The sequence below is a fragment of the Rhinatrema bivittatum genome, chromosome 4 (genome assembly GCF_901001135.1).
Source record: "Rhinatrema bivittatum chromosome 4, aRhiBiv1.1, whole genome shotgun sequence".
Lineage (NCBI taxonomy): Eukaryota > Metazoa > Chordata > Amphibia > Gymnophiona > Rhinatrematidae > Rhinatrema > Rhinatrema bivittatum.
The window spans coordinates 441,053,312-441,069,996 of record NC_042618.1 but is presented as its reverse complement, the minus strand read 5'-3'; the positions used below and the strand labels follow the sequence as shown (position 1 = coordinate 441,069,996).

The 16,685-nt window shown below is 39.4% G+C and overlaps 1 protein-coding gene across 5 annotated transcripts in view; it reads right to left on the bottom strand.

Annotated features, from left to right (window-relative positions):
• CDK17 (cyclin dependent kinase 17) overlaps positions 1–16,685 on the bottom strand; it is a 407,414-nt gene that overhangs the window by 16,226 nt on the left and 374,503 nt on the right. For 4 of the 5 annotated variants that reach the window (XM_029601556.1, XM_029601558.1, XM_029601559.1 and 1 more), the window contains 2 exons: positions 10,195–10,237; positions 7,057–7,147 (listed from right to left, as the gene is read on the bottom strand). In XM_029601556.1, the coding sequence (XP_029457416.1) occupies positions 7,057–7,147; positions 10,195–10,237 (134 nt within the window). Of the gene's footprint in view, positions 1–674; positions 2,532–7,056; positions 7,148–10,194; positions 10,238–16,685 lie in introns of those variants that run through there. The other variant, XM_029601560.1, reaches the window with a different exon arrangement.

Below are 16,685 nucleotides of genomic sequence, written 5' to 3'. Positions count from 1 at the left end.
TGCTATGGTATGGCAGGTTTGCTACACGTGTTGATGGTATTTTTACAATGCACCTGGTAGTAAGGGAGTTTGTGTTTCTGTTACTGAGATAGCACCAGAATCAGAATTTTTTTTTTTTATATGACGAGTTGTATGGGGAAACCTCCTCTGCATCCATTGTTTGGGGACCTGGGGGGATGCAGAATGTTCACATTTGGCGCCATGATGTTCAAGTGTTCAGTGTCACGTATGTAAGCTTTATCTGTCAGGTGTGTCCCAATAGAAAAAAGGTTGAGAACCACTGCAGTAATCTTTTGAACTCAAGATGCCTGTGTGTGCTCACTGTGGTTTGTGATTGACTTAACTACACATCACCAGCAACTGGCCAGAGCAATGAAGCTGATGGCATATGGGATTCTGAAAGCTGCAATGTAAAAGTAGACCACTGGACATCAGTTTTTAATTAAAACTACTGGTTTCATTCTACTGTTTTTTTGGGGGGGTTACGAAAAGTGCCCAGAATTTATTTCTAAAGCACTTAACTATATAACTCTAAAAAACAGCACTACATAAGCTTACCTCCTGGATGTATCTGCCATCATTCTAGAATTATTGTTTCTAATTAAAAAATATACACAGACTGAGAAGCTGATGCATTGAGTGTTTATAAAGTCAAGTTTATTTTACTGTGCAATTTCAGAACAATCTTTCAGTTCTAAATCTGCTGTTAGTTATTCACTGAGAAATGCCTACTAAGTCTATAGAAGATGACAGGAAAGGTGTCCCATGGTTAATGAAGTGTGGGACTGTGACTGTAGTGCTATAAATTAAATGGAGTAGGGAGAGCAGGGCATCCAGAAAAGTGAAGAAATTAAAAAGAAACCCACACACACGCTCTAGCTGAAACCTACAATAGATTTGTGGTGAAATGAGTATTAGTATTGCCCAATGCAAGTTCTTTCATTCTATCCCTCCCCTAGTCTCTTTGCCACTCTACCCCAGGTTAATCTCTCTCTTCCCCTCGCCAGTTTCTTGCTCCAAGCCATTTTCTACCAGTCTCTTTCTCTACCCACACCAGTATCTCTCTGCTCTCTATAATGTCTCTTTCTTTCACCCACCAGCATTATTTTGACTCCCCAGTCTCCTCTCTCCACCTCACTTTCACTCATTCCCCTCTCATTATCTCCATCATCCTCTCTTCATCAAACATGCCCCCTTCCTTATGTCTCTCCCTCACTCTTCTTCCTCCTCCCACCCATATACTTTTGTGTGCTGCAGCTGCCTCTCCTTTCTAGCAAGGCCTGGAAAGAGCCACTGCCTCAGAACACTGCATGGCCACCTGCAGCCGCCTCTCCCTCCCAGCACAGCTGCAGTTGCCTCTCATGACCAGGTACAGTGTTTATTATATGAAATTCACGCATACACATGACAAGATGTTTGTCAGAATGTTCACAACAAAACTTGGAAAACAAACTCCCCCTAACCAGTCTGTTCATTTTTCAAAAATTCTTCATCAAAGATGCAAAATGAAAAAACACCCCACCAAAAAAAAGTGTACTGTATAATGTCTGCTTCATAATATAATGGTAAATGGACTAAAGTGACCTTGTAAGAGGTTTATTACATCCTTAGGATGTCCTCTCAGTACATCTATTATTGCTCTGGATTACAGTTATTTATCATTCATAAAAATAATAAAAAATGTTACATGTTGGTGCACCTATAACTCATCCAAAATGAGTTTCACAGAAAGCCAGTTGCAGAATTAATTATATATTAAATACAATGAGGTCGATATTCAGCGACACTTAGCCAGTTAAGTTCCTAGTTAGTTGGCCAAGAGGTGCTGTCTGAATATTTGGCTGCACTGACTGGCAGCTATTTAGCCGGCTGTTTATCTGACTAAACACTTAGCCAAATAATTAAGGAGCAGGATGGGGGCATTATAGGGAACAGTTACTTATCTGGCTAACTATAAAATACATTAGCGCCAGCAGTGGCCAATCTATACGTGGCACTAAAAAAAGGGAAAACCATGTGATTGCTTAGAATAGTCGCCCACTTATCTAAACAAAAAATGAATTAATGTGTTTAAGTGCTATATTTTGATTTAATTTTCTATTTATATTTGTAGAGAATGAACCGCATCAGCAAGCCAGGCAGTGTATCTCCTGTAGCTACGGAGATTGCTCGGTCCTTTCAATCATTTGCAGTAAATTCTATATGCGGTCCATCTTTAAGGTTGCAGTAATGTGAACCAGATCAAATTAAATAGGCTCGCTATGTAGACATGCGTTTAAAAACGCGATAGACGGATATTCAATTCAAGACACGTTGAAATTCCAAGGTCTTAGTAGAAATTAAATAGGCTCAACAACGGCCGAATTTTCGCTCGCAAGCTTCTTCAGGAGCCAAACTTCTCAAAGTTCTAATGTGTGAAAAGACAAAAAGTCTATGATATATCCATCTTTTACAAGAAACAGGGACAATAAGTCTCCAGAGCCTATAAGCGAAGTCTTCTATGCATATTCAGGTTCTGTCGACTGTTGAACCTTGCATATAAAAGAAACACATATTAGAAACATAATAATATAGTACTTAGCTTTTCTGAGTGAGCAGATGTGTTGAATCCTTACTTATTTATTTATTTTATTTAAAATTTTTATATACCGGCATTCATGTTGCAAACACTTGGGACCAAAGGTCTCCTACTTGATTTCAAAATGGACAGAGACCGATGTAGAAAATAACCTCTGTTTAAATCAAGCGGACTGTGAAATCACGCAATCAATGGGGGACGATCCGTGTCGAGGATGACGTCATCCTGCGATGATTCCAAAATCATTAAAGAAACACCCCTAAGACCAAGCTGACGTTCAAGCCGTGAGGCTGTATGGTGTTTAGCCGATGTATCCATCGTTGTTCAGACTGAAGTAGTAAATGATTTTGACCACCCCCGCGCCAGGAGGGGCGTATGTGTTCCAATACACATACATGTAATTCATCAAAAATATGTGAAAATTCATTGCAATGACTTACCAATGGGGCATTAATGCGATTACTGGTGAGGCAGGAGCGATGTTCAATCAATCTGGTTTTTAACGAAGGTTTAGTTTTCCCCACAGGGGCATTTGATGATATATATCACCCCAGATGACATACAGGTCGTAGAAGCTTGTAAGCAAATTGTTACATTTACTGATGGGAAGAAAAGTGAGGAAACATTCATCATAATGTGGCAAACCAAACAGTTACCACATGCCTTATGTGATCCATTCTCAGTGTAAAAAATTCTCGGGGTGGAATCTGTGAAAACAAGTTGATCTTTAAGATTTGCACCACGAGTGTAGGTGCAAAGAGGCAGTTGAGAGAATTAATCATGCGACTGTAAAATATGCCAATTTTGAGAGATGAGAGTTTTCACTTTAGAAGCCATCGATGAAAACGGTTATTACAAACGAAAAAATATCCTTGTCATCTTCTTTGTCCGAGCGAGGTAAAAAAAGCCACTCTCGATGTGTATGTTTAGCCCGGGAGAAAGCCTGTTTAACACAGCGGGCTGGGTAACCACGGTTGAGAAATCTGATAAATCTCTAGAATGATATTTGAACTCATTCATAGTGCTGCACAACCTCCGAATTCTAAAAAATTGACTCGTCAGAAGGTATTCTTTAAGATGTCTAGTGTGAGCACTCGTGAAGTGAAGCAGCATGTTACTGCTTACAGATTTCCTATGTAAGGCAGTCGTGAAACCATCTGGCACTTTTGTCACCAGGATATCCAAACAAGGTTATCTGATGTGATTGGAAATTGGCTGTAAATCTCAAATTGGTATTGCGTGAATTTAACCACCCCATAAAAGCATCAAAATTTGTTTGGTGCCTGCCATAGAATAAATATATCGTCTATATAACGATGCCATGACAATGTATGAAGAAAAGGGATGTGGACACTCAATCCAGATTTTTTCAAAATGGCCCATATATAGGTTTGCTAAATCAGGGGTCATGGTGGCCCCCATGGCAGTGCCACATACCTGTTGAAAAAAGTGTTGTTCAAAAGCAAAATAATTCTTTTTCAGTGCTATTGTTAAAAGAGCATAAAAATTCAGATGGAACACGATGAGGACGAGGACGTAATTCAAAATATTCCAAAGAGATATCAATGGCCTCATCTTGAGGTATATAAGTGTGATGAGACTCCACGTCCAAGGTCACTAGAAATAATTGTTGAGTGTCACAATGAATATTTTCAAGTAGGGTAATCATTTGCTGAGAATCTTTGACATAAGAAGGTAACTTAGGTACGAATGGTGCCAGAAAAAAGTCCACAAATTGGGACAAAGGCTCAAGTACGGATGCTCTGCTCTTTTTTGTTTTTTCTTTTCCAATCTATACGTGGCCCATTTTGAAGAGATCCACATAGTTACATCACATTGGTGGAAAAACATCAAATGCTGGTATCGCTTTATCGATGATATCTTCTTCATATGGGAAGGATCTAGCACACAGCTACAATGTTTCCTTAAATGGGTTAATACTGTAAACCCTCACTTGGAGTTCACTGTACAAATTTCAAAGCAACATATTACATTTTTGATGTGGCTATAGATGTACTGGACGGACAGTTCCAGACTACTATTCATCGTAAACCCACGGACTGCAACAATTTGTTGAGATTCCCTAGCCATCATGCATTAAGTTTCAAAATGGGGCTCCCAGTGAGCCAATATTTTAGAGCTAGACAGATATGTTCTACAGAAGAAGGATTTAAAGTTCAAGCTAACATCTTGCAGGGCAGATTCCTGGAGAGAGGATACCCACAGAAGGCCATAACTTGGGCATACAGAAGAGCCAAGTTCAGTGACCGTCAACAATTGTTGCAATATAAACCAAAAAAAGAAGACGCAAGACTAGTATGCGTTCTACAGCAGTCCACAGTAGTAGGTATCATCATTGCGGCTATCAAACGGCATTGGCATGTTCTCACCCTCCATGACGTGTTTAAAGAACTCCCGTTATTTGCTACCACATGGGGGAGAAATATTAGGGATAACACAGTACACGCTCAACTCGCTCCAACAGCACCAGCAGATGCAATAAAGGGACATCAGATATGTGGCCATTGTAGTTGGTGCACACAGGTACTGACAGGATCCAGTTACAAAGTATGGAGAAGATCTAATACGGATTGTAATTCAAGTAACGTGATTTATGTTATAGTGTGCCCGTGCCCAAAACTTTATATAGGTTGAACCACTCACTCTATAAGAGTTAGACTGGGCGAACACAAATCACGTTTTAATACAGCAAAAATGACAGCTCCGATGGTTTCCTATTTAAAGGACATGGACCACACTATTGCTGAATTAAGATGGACAATTTTAGAACAAATCCATATGCCGGGCAAGGGATGGGGATATTGGAGCCAAGTTAAATTATCGTGAGGCTTTTTGGATTCACACATTAAGATCATCAGTCCCGAGTGGTATGAACGACGAGTTAAATCTGAACACTGTATTGTAATTTTTTGTAGCTACTGTTACTTTAGCGGCTTGTCTAAGGACAGGTATATTGTTTCATCAGGTCCGATTGTTTATTTATTTATTTAAGAGCTTTTTTATACCAACATTCATGATACCAATCATATTATATCGGTTTACAAGAAACAATGGTGCAATATCATTAACATCAACATGAACAATAGGCAAAAAGTGATAAAAAGTTATAATAAAACAGGAGCACTCGAACTAGGAGGAGGAAGAGCCAGAGACATGGGTAACTCAGAGATAGATAATATCTGGTCATATACTCAGGAATATAATAACAACATGTACTCAGGACTGAATACTATCAAATATAAAATAAGATCATATAAAGAACCATAGCGCAAGTAACATACAGTTTTCTGTCAGGTCAGACTTAAAAACCACATGTCATATAGAGCGGATTTGTACATAATCGCACGTACATAATTAGACACAGGTGAATTAGCAGTCCATTAGCCGGTTTTGACATCGATAGAGCCTCTGATAGCCAGTTCTAAATTTCAAAATTCACTGATTGGCGAACAGATATGCCCTGGTTTAATCATTTATAATGGAACCGGTATTGAACAGGTTCAGGTGACATCCACGGCGTCATGTTGGACGGTATAGAGAGGAGAAATTATTTTCAAAATTATTTTCAATATTGGCAGCTTGAATAAAAATGTAGCGAGGTAATAATCCTGCCTGTTGGAGCTTCACTTTACAGAGAGACTCCCCTGAAGAAAGACAAAGTCTGAAACACAAGCGTGTTGGGATTGAGGTTCGAGTTCAAGTCAGACAGCACACAGGAGGTTGGAAGGTATTCGCTTGGAAAATCATCAAGTTACAAGTTCAATTTATCAATGAAGGTAACATCCATGGATGTCGTGAAAGTTTTGGGACTTTAAATTTTCAAAAAATAGAGCATAACATGTCTCACGGAGGTGGTAGGAGGTTAATGATTATATTGCATTAACAGTGCAGGGACGCTTACACACATGTATGAAACCTTCTAAATACTCCAAAATAATTGTGGTTTTAGATGGGATAAAAAATTGAAAAAAATATTTCCATTAATTGTGTAGGCATTGAGAACAAAGGTGAAGTGCACAAAATATTAGGGTAACAAGCTCGGTTAAAAACAGTTTTTACAATTTACAGTGATAGAACAGCAGACACTGTTCTTTAGATGTTCATTTAGCTATAAAATAGTCAAGTATATTCAGCAGTATGGCCGCACTGCTGAACGTCTCACCCAAATTAGCTGGATAAGTTTATCTGGCTAATTTGCTCAGCTGGATTGTAGCTGAATATGGACCTCACTGAATTTCTTTCCTCTGCTGTGCCTTCTGCAGAGACAGTATTCGTGACATCACTGCTTTAACATGACATCACTGAAGGGAAGAAGCCAGAAAAAAATCATCCGATTATGCAGCTGAGCTCTCATCCACAAATATTTAAATCACATTTTCTGATAGTAAATGTTAATTTGATGCATTCTATAACTAATAGCGCTGGTATAATAAATGGAAACACAATGATGGTCTTACTTTCAGGCAAAGTGTGTATCCGTGTTCCCAGGCTTCTGAAGTATGCATGCTTCATGGCATCTTCTGCAGAAATTCTTTTCTTGGATTCATACTGTTAAAGCAAATAAAACATGCTTTACCCAAGATTAAGCTTGAAAGTGTACTCAAAGGTTTTCTTGAAACAGGAGTAAGTTAGCAAGTTTCTGCCCATTTCACTACAACTGCTCCCATTTTAAAAGGATGTGAAGAAACCATGGGTTGAAAGCCATGGAAAATTTGATTTTTTTTTATCTGGCCAATAAGCAAAAGACGTACAACATATGGCTTACAGCATCAATGAATAGCCAGTTCTGAGCCTTCTCCAACTTCTCATCCCTTACCAAAGTTGAGCAACAACAGAAAAAATAGGCTCATTCTCATCCAACCAGCTGTTCTGAGCCTCTTCTCATCTTAATGCCCTAAAAGCACTGTTATCATTCACCATAATGGCTTTGCCCACCATATGACGGGTGGGACAGACCTTGCCCTGGAGGAAGGTGGGAACAGCACACATGGGAGTATATAAATAAATGCATTATGCTTATGATGAATGGAAAGTCCAAATGAAAAGGGAGATGTACTAAAATGCACAAAATGTCACTTCATGTGCTCAATGAGGTGTAGTTATTTTACTTGCAGAAAATTTCAAGCATAATTTTTCTACCCAGCTCATTTGCATGGGTAGAAATATTTCCCACAAAACCGTTCATTTTGTGCAAGAAATAGCATGGGTTAGTACATCAGCCTTAAAACTCATTTCAGCACCAAATTATCACAAAATAAGACTGGATACATTTTCATATTTGGGAGTATCTGTCTTGCCATTTCATTTTGTATGTGTTGGTAAATAATTCCCTTAATTCACGCCCTTTACTGAGATTTCTTGTTTATATTTTTTGTTTAGCCATTGGGAGCAGTACAAGAAATGCTTTTTCATTTTATTTTAATAATTATAAAATATAATTTCAAGCTTTTTATCTCAGGAGCCCAGGAAAAGGCCAACAGAAAGCCATTAAGCATATGCAGATACCCTAAGACCTGGATAGTTCTATAGTATTTAAATCCAGTGTAACTGCACTGTTATACAATGTTCAAAAATCTTTTTTTATTTGGGTAAATACCAATTTAGTTGAATAAAAATGTTTTTGAAAATTGCCCGTCCAAAAAGCACCTACATTATGCACAGTTCAAAGAAATGTAAATGCATACTTTCCTTCTGAGAACTGGTGCAAAACCTACTGGTAAAAGTACCCACAAACTTTTTCACCAATTTGAAAATTACCCCCATACTTTTAAATATTAAAACTTGTATGTGTGTATGTTTACATACATACACACATGAAACAGTTTTATATTTAAAAGTATGGGGTAATTCACACATGAACATATAATACAAATATATTCCATAGATCATATCACATCTGGAGTACACAGAAACTACACATTAGTACAAAACCCTATCTTGGTCACACGCATAGAAACTCAGAAAAATTCTTATCAAAAACAGAATAAGTGACCACAAATTATAATTAAAAATATACAAACAGCCACACCCCCTTTCCTCTCATATTCCATCCAGAATAGAGGAGAAAGGAGAAACAGGAGGGGAGGGGCTGGATAAGAGAACAGAGTAGCTCTTCTTGTGTGCGCTCTGTCTACTCCAGGCTCACTCTCCCTTCATGCTGCTGTACACTGCCTGGGAAGAAAGGGGCTGGAGCAGGAAGCAGAAGGCTGTTCTCTGATGCCTGAGATAAGGGGTGCTGTCCAATAGTCATCAGGGCAGAGCCTTGTGTGCTCATGGCACAGCAAAGCCCCTGGTGACACCCCCAAAATTATTGTGCTGTAAGCTTCACCTAAATCTTCCTAATGGACCTGGCTGACCCTTAATTCTACATATTCAAGTGGATGAACATAGCAACCACAATTCTTGGCTCATAAAATAAAATAAAATAAAATAAAATGTATGCTCAGAGGAACAAACAGGCCATGTTCTAGCCAATTAGTCTAAAGACCTTAAGCAAGCAGCAAAAACATATCTTTGAAAGAATAAGTAGGGTGGGAAAACATGAAGGGGGACTGTATGGCTCCAAGGAATTGGCAAAAGCTAATATAGCTTTTCACCTTAGATCACCGGTTCAAATCGGGCTCTTGTTGGTATTGGCTTAAAAAGATTGCTTATGCCAAATTTGGTGGTTTCAGATCAGTTCCCAGAGGAAGTATGTAGATATCACAAACATCTTCCCAAAACGTCATCCTTTGGCACTAACTGGTGCAGACAGACCAGAGGCTGCCTAGGCATGAAGATTGAAGCACCCTCTCCAAGCGGCCCCTTGAGAGCAGGAGAAAGCTGCCACTGCCACTGCCCTTGCTGTAGATTTTCTGTATATAAAGAGAGGACTGGTTTCCAATGCTATCAGATGCTTTTCAAACACACTAAATTGACTAAAATTAAAAACAAAACAAAACAGGGAGATTAGGAGAAAAATCACCTGATATTAGTGGACCTATCACTTGGGGTTCTGGTAAAAACAAAAACAAAACATTATAGAAAGAAATTTGACAACGTGCTTGCAAACTACAGTCCAGGAGGGCCAAATACTATTTGTCCTTTATACAGAAGTATTTTTAGTAAATGGAACCAGAATATATAAGCTAATTCTGTGGCAGAAAACACCCGCAATTTCTCTGGCAGTTTCTGTGCATATAGTTGGGGTGAAGCATTTCGGCTTTTTATCCCACATGCAAACTGAGTGGACTGTGGCAGTGACAATTTCATTCTTGGAAGAGGGTCCCCTTTTTACTTGCTGGTCATAAGGCAAATACAGAGAGGGGGGGGGGGGACATGAAAAAAACTGAAAATGTTATATATAAAATAGTTCATGAATCATTTAATAGTGATATTTACTGATGTAGAAGAAAAGAATTTCCAACTGCCATTTTTGTACCAGTAGGTGGCAATAAGCACTCAAACCGGATGTGTGAAAAACTCATGAAAAACTCCCCTGCATTCAGTTATATAAGCTACTCAAATAATAAAAGGCAAAACAAATTTACTCTGAAGTTATGACTATTTTATAGGTAAGCAAAGCTGAAGATTTAGAACAAAAGTAAATGATTTACCTGAAGAAACTTTGTCAGCAACTCGATTCCTTCAGAGTCTAACCTATAGAAACAAAATTGTAAAACCAGCAGTCAAATAACTGTGTGGAGAACTAAAGACACAGGCAGCAAGTTGACACAATCATACTTCATTTGTTAACCCATTATGTGCCCAATTTTCTTTTTAAGCAGCTGTGCTCTAAAGAGAACTCTGGGACATAATGGGTTAAAACGATGACTAAAGCAAGGCAATTTTGGTGGTCATTGGATCACTCAAGTAACAAAATGTGCTGGCCTGCAGACAAAAAATGGTAGCCTGATTAAAAGCTCTAAAATTTGACCCCTATAGGTTAGGAATCTATTCACCAAATATTTTTTCTTGGTCACAAAAGTGGAAAAGATTGCCCAACATACAACATTTTGGAAGCAATAAATCCAGGCCTTTATTTCCGGGTGGTACATGCTGGTAATGAGTACTGGCACTTTTTCCTCCACCTGCTTGAATTCTCCCATGGCTCTCCCCCACACCTCCACTCCTCCTTCCCTGTGTCCTCTCCTCTGTGTCTAGAAAGGGACTTGGGGAAGAGAGACTGCTACCTGGGGAGGGAAGAGGACTGTTGCTTGTCCCTGAAGAGAAAGAGGATCCAGCCTGCTTGTTGGGAGGCGTGAAGTAAGAAACAGAAAGGTCCAGGGGTGTGGGGATGGGGAAGGAGAGGGAAAGGGTAAAGTAGTGTAAGAGAGGTGGGGACGTGCTGTATTAGGGTCATCGAGCCCCCGTCATTTTCCATTTGTGTATGTATGTGTTGGATTTGCTGAGCCCCCCTTTGTTGTTGTGAAAGGGTAAAAAATGTCAAGATGACAAAGGTAGGAAAAAAAGCCTTTTCATTTAGGTTTAGTGATTCAAATGCGTCAGCTTTGGGAATCTGAATATGCACCTCCTCTAATATCTTTGTATTCTGCACAGTACAGGAAGAAATGCATTTCTGTTTCTCCAGTGTTGCACTGCATGCAGAGCCTGGCTTCTTGGAGTTTCCAGTTCAGTTTTTGTCTGCGTATTTAGATTTATAATTTATGGTCACTTAGTTTGTATTTGGTGATGGTCTAATTCATGTTCTGTTTGTGTGATCAAAGTAAGGTCTTCTGCTAATGTGTGCTAGTTTTGATCTTTGGCAATCTGGCTTACTCTGTTTTCTCAATAAGGGGTGTATTGATGGTCTAGGACTGGATGCAATTTGCAATGCTGATAAACAAAAAGGTGTACAGCTCCATTAATGAACAAACATGAAAAAATGTGATGAGGTGTGTTATCAAATACAATATTTGAAGATTGGAATCAGAAGCTGTGTCTTACATTTTGTCTCTTGCACACAATGAATTAGAGAGACAGTAGAGTGTAACATACAGCACTCTCTAGTTCCTTATACAATCTGTGAATAAATATTTTTGTATTGTATTTGATTCAAACCTGATCATATTTGCAATGCTGACATTTTATAGGCTCTGTAGCCAGCTGCAGGGCCCTAAGCACTGGGTGGTTGCCCTTTTCCATCCCACCCCTAAGGAGGGACCTGCAAGTGCATATTGGCACCTTTTTCCAGAAAAAAAAAGCACTAAATAAAACAATTTTGCAAATTTTTCTTCAGGCAAGTCAAGCTCTCAGAATGGTTATATGGAATACAAAACCTTTAATTAAAAAAATAAACTTTTACATTTTATAGACTAGATATTCAAAAGTTAGCTGTTTTTCTAAGTTAGCGAGATAGACAGTCAGCTAACGTAGATGGGATATTCAGCAGCACAACTATGCTGCTGAATATCCGCATGTGTGTTGCTACTTAGCTGGATAAGTCTTATCCAGCTAAGGCCGGGATTTATCAAAATGCACTAAATATCGCCTGCGATAGAAAAAAGGGGCGTGTTTTATGGTAATAGGCAGTTTATCGCAATTGCGCTAATACCTATGCGAAGAGCTAAATTACCGCAAATTGCGATAACTTTTCGCACTTTGAAATAAGTGCCAGAATGTACTATTTCCTACATACAACCACTGGGGGAGGGGGGGGGGACGGACCATGTTTACTACCAGGGCCACTGAGGAGGGAGAGGGAGGGAGAGAAGCCATAATGCCCTCACCCTAGATAGGTATTTATATCTCTATGGAGGCTCACCTAGTAACTCGAGGTGAGGTTTAGGTATTAGTGTAGGGGGTTAGGGGCCACTTTGACATTCAATGTGAGACGTACAAATTAGAACAGTGCTCTCTTGTGAACATTTGATGCAATGTTCTCTCAACCTAGCTTGATGGACTCTCTACCTGGGTAACATCAAGCTAGGTTGAGAGAACATTGGGGGAGTTTCCTCACTCCAAGTGTCATCAAATCTTCACAAGAGAGCACTGTTCTGTTCGTACGTCTCACTTTGAATGTCAAAGTAGCCCCTAACCCCCTACACTAATACCTAAACCTCACCTTGAGTTACTAGGTGGGCCTCCCATAGAGATATAAATACCTATCTAGGGTGAGGGCATTATGGCTAGGTGCTCTCTCTCTCTCTCTCTCGGACAGCCTGGATAGTGAGGCTGGTGCTCCAGGAGCTTCAAAACTAGTAAAACAGGCCTTTGAGAACACATCACAAAATGCAAGCAAGCCGTAATGCAACCTATCACACGGCTTAACGCTACTGAAACAAGTGTAGCTAAAATTGGCATTAAAGCCGTGCGATAGGACTTCGCAAAATGGTAAACCCAGCCCACTCCCGCCCCTAACTCCTCCTCTTTTTCAGATTTGCATTGCACCATACGTTATGGTGCAATCGCATGCGTTAAAGGCGTTTTCGCATGCATTAAGCCCTTAATGCATGCGAAAACACCTTAGCGCATTTTGATAAATGACCCTATAAGTTAGATAAGTTAATCGGTTAAGATAGATCTGCCTAACTGGATAAGTATAAATATCGCTCACTGCCTACCCACAACTTATCTGCCTAACAACAGCCAGATAAGTGACTTATCCGGTTAAGAGGTGGCTGCTGAGCCAAAACACTCTTTGAATATCAGTCTCTAGATACTTTAGATAGCATTTACAATGAAACTATTTTATTCCTGACATATCTTACATTTTATTGCTTCGGTTCTGATTACCTCAAAAAAAAAACCAAAAAAAAAAACCCCTCAATATTTCAGGAAAATCTCCTGCTATGTCTCTGGGCATTGATGGTAACTTGATTCCCTTGATGACCTATCAGTCTCATTCATTGTTATTATGTCCTAAATATAGAGAGGAATCATTTACACTATCGCAGTATTTCTCAAATTCATAGACTTTCTTTTTTCTCAGAAATCCACTTTAATCAACTTTCCAAGATGTTAAGGTTTTCTAGCTCTACTGCTGAACAAACAAAATATTCATTGTCGTCTTTCTGTGCCTGACATTCACTTATGCCTTTTTCAGCTCTGTTCTGTAAGACATCATTGCCTAAGTGAATCATGGGAATTTGAGGCTCCCAGAAATCAAGATGGCTGCCTTCCCATCTCAATTTCATTACTTTAAGTTATAATTATTTTTAACAAATAGGATAATGGGAAATAAAATAACTGAGAAACTTAAAAGACAGGATAAGAATGTTAGTATTTTGTACTATGCAGCTCAGATCTTTCCTTTAATTATTAGGCCCCCTAAGATCCCAGAAAATTGTCACCTTTTTTTGTCATCCCTTTTTTTTGGGCTTTATTGTCTTCAGGTTCAATCAGGTCTGATAAAAGAAAAGCTGCTGGGGAGAGTCCTTGCTTTAGTATGAGGCAAATCCAAAAGGATGGAATGGGGTATGAGCAATGCAGCCAAATGAGGTAATGAAGAATACTGCTACCTTTTTATACTATTAATTTAATATAAAGCAATCTCACTTGAATGGTTTCTAGGGTGCATGCTTACATTCAAATAAAATATATACCACTGAACAATGGAACGAGCATCAAACAAACATTGCATACATTTATACATTAATTTTAAATGACTAAATCATGAACATTTTGTTGCGCTACTCATGAGTGATTATCATTCGTAATTTATGAAATAAATATATGCATACAACTTCCCAAAATTAATATTCACTAGATGTGATATTTGAATATTTAAAGTTGCATTTCACATTTAAATCATGTAGGCAGATGAGACTGGGTGAGACAGAAAGAGGATGCGCACACATACCCAGATGATGTAACAAAGATGTCTATACTTGCAATACTTGCACAAACAGAATTTATAAAGCATATACAAATAAAAGGTGCATATCTTTTGGAATAGCACATGAACTGATATAAAGAGATAACAAATTTAAATTCAAATAATTTACAACAAATAGGCAGGGTCATTCATCAAAATGCGTTACGGCATTAACACCCGCGATAACGCATTGATGCCATAGCGCACACGATAGTTATGGTAGTGCATGGCGCGAATGTAAATTTTCAAAGGGGCAGGATTGGGGAGGGGTGTTAAAAGCATGCACGCTTTTAACACCGGAAATAACTACACCTTTTTTCCTGGCGTTAAGCTGTGCGATATGCCCAAATAGCTGTAATGCAATTTGCACTAAAGATTGCAAATTGCATTTCAGCCATTTTTGGGTAAGAGGAGAGGGAGTGTAGAGGATTGAAAGAGAGTGGAGGAGGGAGAGAGAGAGTAGAAGAGAGTGAGAGTGAGACAGTTACTGGAGTGGCCCACATAAGTCACCTATTTATTCTGCTATAGGAGGGCCATCTAATAACTCGAGGTGAGGTTTTGGGGCCAGTTTTACATGCAGAATGAGATGTACGAACAGCACAGTAGACCTCAGTGAAGATTTGACATTATTTGGAGTGAGTAAAGTCTCACAAAGATGAGATTTCTACAATGTTCTCTCACTGTAGCTTGATTGACTCTCTACCAGGGTTCTATCAAGCTAGGGTGAGAGAACATTGTAGAAATCTCATCTTTGTGAGACTTTACTCACTCCAAATAATGTCAGATCTTCATTGAGATCTACTGTGCTGTTCGTACGTCTCAATCTGCATGTAAAACTGGCCCCCAAACTCTACACCACCAAAACCTCATCTTGAGTGCCAGGAAGGAGTTGTTTGCTTGAGTTGCTGGACAATTTTGATACTTTACTGACTGTGACTGGATACTTAAAATATTCTTCCATCATAAAGATTTATTGCTTTTGAATCATTCTGTTTGAGTCACAGAGAGGGTGGTGGATGCCTGGAATGCCCTTCCGGAGGATGTGGTGAAGACCAGAACTGTGAAGGACTTCAAAGGGGCGTGGGATAAACACTGTGGATCCATAAAGTCAAGAGGCTGCCAATGAAGAGTGGGTGACTCGCCAGAATGATGGCTACGGCCTGGAGTCAATACCCTTATTAAATAAACATACACAGGCTTACTGTGACTCCAACATCGCTCTAAGCTTCAACAGCAAGAGGAAATGTGGAAAAAAGGATTCACACTCACAAAGAGGGGAGTAGCTGGCTTGTTACGGCGGTTACTACCCCAAATCAAATAAGCCTGATACTTCACTTTCAATGCATATACAGCAAAGTTCTCTGATTCAACGGCAGGGGAGAAGAAAAACTGATACTTCACACATCCAGCAGAGCTCTCTGCTTCAACGGCAGGGGAGAAGAAAAGAGGGTTCGCACTCACAAAGCGGGGAGTAGCTGGCTTGTTACGGCGGTTACTACCCCAAACCAAATGTGCCTGATACTTCACTTTCGATGCACATCCAGCATGGCTCTCTGCTTCAACGGCATGGGAGAAGACTTATACGTCACGCATATCCAGCATAGCTCCCTGCTTCAACGGCAGGGGAGAAGAAAAACAACCAATAAGGGCTAATAACATAGTCTGGGTAAAACAAATAAATGGGTGCAGCTTGCTTATTGCGGCGGCTACTACCCCTAACGAATCAAGCTAGATATTTCACTTGGATACAGCTCCATCACTGCTCTCTACATTAAAGGTGGGGGTGGAAGGGAAACAGAACCAAGAGCTAAGAGAAACAGATAAGTATGAGAGAAAATATGTGTGTGAAGCTTGCTGGGCAGACTAGATGGGCCATTTGGTCTTCTTCTGCCGTCATTTCTATGTTTCTATGAGTCTTCCCAGAGTTAAGAGAAGGCCATGCTAAAGAAAAGGAAATCCTTATTACGGAGGCCAAAAGTGACACAAAGAGGTGTTCAAATTTTTCCTTAAATATCCACACAAATGTGTAATACTTTTTCAGTCATATTTTCTACAATGTTAACCATCTTCTTTCCGAGAAAGACAACTGCATCTCTATCACCCATTGCAGTCTCCCCTGAGGCTTCCAGTTAATGTGCTCTGTTATGTGCTCATCTTCAGCCCTCGTGATATTTCTGGCTTGTTTCAGCTACCACTATATCAATGTTATAAGTAATGATTAGTTTTTTTCTTTTGCTTATTACACTTTTCTTCATGGATGATGTATTAGCTACTCTCTGATAGTTTTACAGA